The sequence below is a fragment of the Morone saxatilis genome, unplaced genomic scaffold (genome assembly GCF_004916995.1).
Source record: "Morone saxatilis isolate NCDOM2014 unplaced genomic scaffold, NCSU_SB_2.0 Contig14, whole genome shotgun sequence".
NCBI classification, from domain to species: domain Eukaryota; kingdom Metazoa; phylum Chordata; class Actinopteri; family Moronidae; genus Morone; species Morone saxatilis.
In genome coordinates, this window is record NW_023339696.1 from 1,257,220 (window position 1) to 1,261,235 (window position 4,016).

At 46.5% G+C, this 4,016-nt stretch overlaps 1 protein-coding gene across 1 annotated transcript in view; it reads right to left on the reverse strand.

Annotated features, from left to right (window-relative positions):
• Positions 1–781: 781 nt before the first annotated feature.
• Positions 782–4,016, reverse strand: part of LOC118322525 (neurabin-2-like) — a gene marked incomplete at its 3' end in the record, with an annotated part of 9,536 nt that continues 6,301 nt past the window's right edge. Inside the window, 4 exon segments of the mRNA XM_035654229.1 lie at positions 782–1,235; positions 1,341–1,691; positions 1,771–1,979; positions 2,436–2,840. Of these exon segments, the coding sequence (XP_035510122.1) occupies positions 782–1,235; positions 1,341–1,691; positions 1,771–1,979; positions 2,436–2,754 (1,333 nt within the window).

Genomic DNA, 4,016 nt, shown 5'->3' on the forward strand with positions numbered 1-4,016 from the left:
CACACATACACACACACACTTTGATGGCCTTCGCCATATTCATTCAGCTTCTTTTTTCCTCACATTTTATTATATAATTACCAACTGCAGCCCTCAAAATATGAATAAAAACAACTAAAGCTAAAAAAAAAAACTACGGTAAAATAATCATTGTCTTTGTCCAGCTAGCTCTACAACATGATTTGAATGAAATGTAGTTTTGCTGTATCACTCATCAAAGGATTACAACTGGACCTTCAGTTTGAATGAAGTAGCACTCCATTGGTAACCACCATGACTAAATGCTGAAGCCAAAGAGGAAGTGCCTCAAGGAGTTACGGGCGCTTATTACTGGCTCCAATAAAACTGACAGTACTGACATCAACTGGGAAACCTCCAAACCTACAAATGCAGTATTTGTTACACAACAGGTTGGGGCCAAACATTTGATATCACTTCTGATATATTTGATTCACTCACCTTTATTGGCCCAGTACTGAAACAAATCTTCCTATTGGGTGGCGGAGGCTCCTCTTCCTCAGGGAGGCCTGGGATCTCGGAGCAGCTGCTTTCTGGCTGATACACCTCCTCATCTTCTTCATCCTCCTCATCGTCTAGCTGGCTGCCCCCAGAGTCCTCCTCCCCAATCCCGCTGTATGCACTGATATCTACCAGATCCCCCTCTGAATAATCATCCTTCCTCGAGCCAAGTCTCATCATGTCAAAGTCCACCATTACGGCCGAATGTCTCCTTCCCATCTCTCCTCATGTCCCGTCCTCCGTATCGCGCATGTGACTTCTTCTCTCCTCTCGGAGTCTGCTTCTTTCTCGTCTGAGGAGGGGGAGGAACCTGGAGGCTCTTTTTCTCCATTTTCCAGCGAGGCGTGAACATCAGCCTGCACCAGCCTGGCTCCAGCCTCAGACCCCCCGGTGGAGCCGTCCTGTTTATCATCTTGTGGCCCCCGCTCTGGGGCCGCTGTACTTGAGCCCCTGGCTTCAGTTACTGTTGGCTGGGCCTCCGACTCTGGTTTGACCTCCGAAGAGGAAGAGGAGGAAGTGACAGCCACTGAGGACAATGAGGAGTGGGAGGAGTTGGAGAGCTGGTCTCCTGACTGTCCTGACCCCTCCTTCTCCTCGCTGGCTCCTCCTATGCTCCTCTGTAGAGAACCTGTCTCTGGTAGCTCTGATGCCTGGGTGCTCACAACTCCTGCTGCCACCTCCTCACGGTCCTCCTTACCGGGAGGTAGCACTTTGGCCTGAGAAAGACAGACATGGATAGATCACCTAACCTTTCCTTCAACAGCTTCTTTCATTTCTACCGCAGTTTGTGGTTTCTTTGTTTAAAAGCAAATTCATCTTACCTTCCTTCCACCAGCCTCCGCTCTGGCCGGAGGTTTGGGCTTTGGTGCTAGGGCAGGGCCTGACCGACGTTGGGGGAGGTAGAGATTGTTTTGCGGTTCACCCTTCTCAAACACAGCACTGAGCTGGCTCACCGTGGGGCTGACAGCTTCACCAGGCCTGACTGAAGCTGCGGCAGCGGGAACAATAGCGGGAGCAGGAGTGGGAGCGGGAGCAGGAATGGGGGGATCATCCAGCCGGTCCAAAGCCTCAGTGGAGCCATTAAAGCGAGCCACAACATCTAGACGACTGTCCTGGAAGCCTGATGCCCGCTCCTTCTTCAGCAAGATCCGGTTGGTGGCAGCTTGCTTCTCCTGGAGGAGATAATAGTCAGTCAGATGGTCTTGAATCAGAATCAGACACACATGTAAGTACAACAAAGAGCCTTAAGACCTGCAGAGTCCGCTGTTCAAAGATCCTCCTGGTCTCCTGGAGCTTGGAGAAGCCCACAGAGGAGCCTCCACCCTCCCCACCGGGTTTAGTGTCGAAACGGTTGACCCTCTCGGAGACTGTGGCCCCAAGTTTGAGCAGGGCGCTGTGGTCGACGTTCTCATTGAGGCTGGATGCCCTCGGCAGGGACAGTTTCACAGCCTGCTCTTTACCTGCAAATAAGGGGGAAAAATTCTTATTGGCATGGGTTTTGACCATCAATGGTTATGCTAATATTGTACTGTCCATTGTACAAAACTGCTGAGATCTGAGAACACTGACAGCAATGACCAGCAGTCAAATGATCAGGCAGGTTTTCAATAAACCCAAAGGTTTGCCAAAATTATTTGAAAGAATTAAGTGGTTTAAATATCTAACACTGCTTGTTTCTTTCCCTGTTGGGATTTCGGGTTTGTGATTTTGCCATGTTCTCAGATCTCAGCAATCAGGTTCCTCTGGCTCCTTCTAGTCTTCTTGGTTGTTTTTGTTTAGGCCCGTTGGATTCTTGCAAATGCCAGGACACAGTGAAAATCTGAGCAATATGACAAAATGTTTTTTTTATATATATAAAAGTTACCTACTGCAGCTTTAAATGGTTTAACAAAACTCTAACTAGTGAGGTGAATTACCAATAATTTTGGCTCCATCCTCCTCATCGCCAGGAGACTGCATCTGCATGAACATGTTCTTGATGCGGTGAACATTTGATCCATATTTCCGGCCCCTACCGGTTGGGCGGGGCAGAGGAGCGGGCTTTGCGGCAGGGTCAGAGCCTCCGTTGGCAGCATTGTTGAGGTGGTCAGTGGCTTTTTTGAGCGCCGCCAGCCCCGCCTCATAGGCATTGCGGTGGGGCGATGGACTCCGCAGGTTCGAGCTCCCGCTTCCCCCACTGCTGCCACCAGAGGTCCCATTGCCCCCCGAGGCCGATGGAGGCTCAGTCTTCATCATGTTTGGTAAATCAGATGCCCCCTGGTGAACAGCAGGTTAGCAGGGATGAGGACTGCAGCATCCTGGAGCTGTCTGACATTCACCCCCTGAATCACACGCAGAGACAGACAGATCGATCGTTTATATTTGTGATGAATCATTTTCAATGATCAATCACGGATAACAGACACACAGGGTGAGTCACCAGAACCCAGAGCTTTCTCTTCAAACCTTTTCCACAGTCTGATGTGCAACCAGCAAAGTATGCTATTTTTAATGACATGAAACAGAAACAGACATTTTAGCTTCTGTAATCCTGTCAAATGCAACCCATTGCTTTTATTGCTGAAATGACCGATGCTGATTAATCGATTAGTTGACCAAGAGTTTCGTTGGTTTCAGATTCTCTTTTATATTACCGTGGGTTTTGGACTGTTGGTTGGACAAAACAAGAAAACTGAAGACATCACCTACACTTGTAAAGGCCATTTCCACCATTTACTCATTTAACAACTAATCCATTAATCATGTATATAAATGTCATAAATATAATTATTAGTTGCTGCACTATTGGTTTTCAAAAATGAAATGATCAATCTAGACTACATTAGAGAAGAGAAGGGAAATCAGCTGTTTCTGATCATAGGTCACAGTGACAAAAGCCAGAGCTTGAAACAATTACTAACTAACTTGTTCAAACCATTGGTGTTCTTAGTGAAACTGCTGCCCTCTGTTCTGAGCATGCAGCTAATCATTGGTTGTAATGCCACTAATTTTACTTTTTTGGATTATGATCCAAAATATGTTCTGTTGGCAGTCAAGAGCGGGATTGCAACAAATGATTATTTTCACCAATCACTAAATAGGCGATTCTTTTTTCTATTTTTTCTATAAACCGATTAATCCTTTAGTCTGTGGCAGGGGTCAGCAACCTTCACTGGCCAAAAAAAAGGGAGAAAAATCTGTCTGGAGACGGAACACAAATTTCTCAACAGCAGCCTTGGTGGTCAAAGTGAAAGAATCTGTCCACATACATCTGTCCTCTGAGACTTCTCTTTTTGGATTTGGAATCCATAGATAGCTTAGCCAGGAAGACTCGAGACCAGTAGCCACTGCTATTGAGGTTTGGCAAAATATAGAGGAATGGCAGGATGTAACATGCATGTAACATATGACACACATTTTATTTGATAAAATAATGACGTTTCTTTATCTGGTGTGTGATGACTACAGTTTTTTTTACGATAGGAGATCGTGATTGTGAGATGCAGGCACAAAATGGA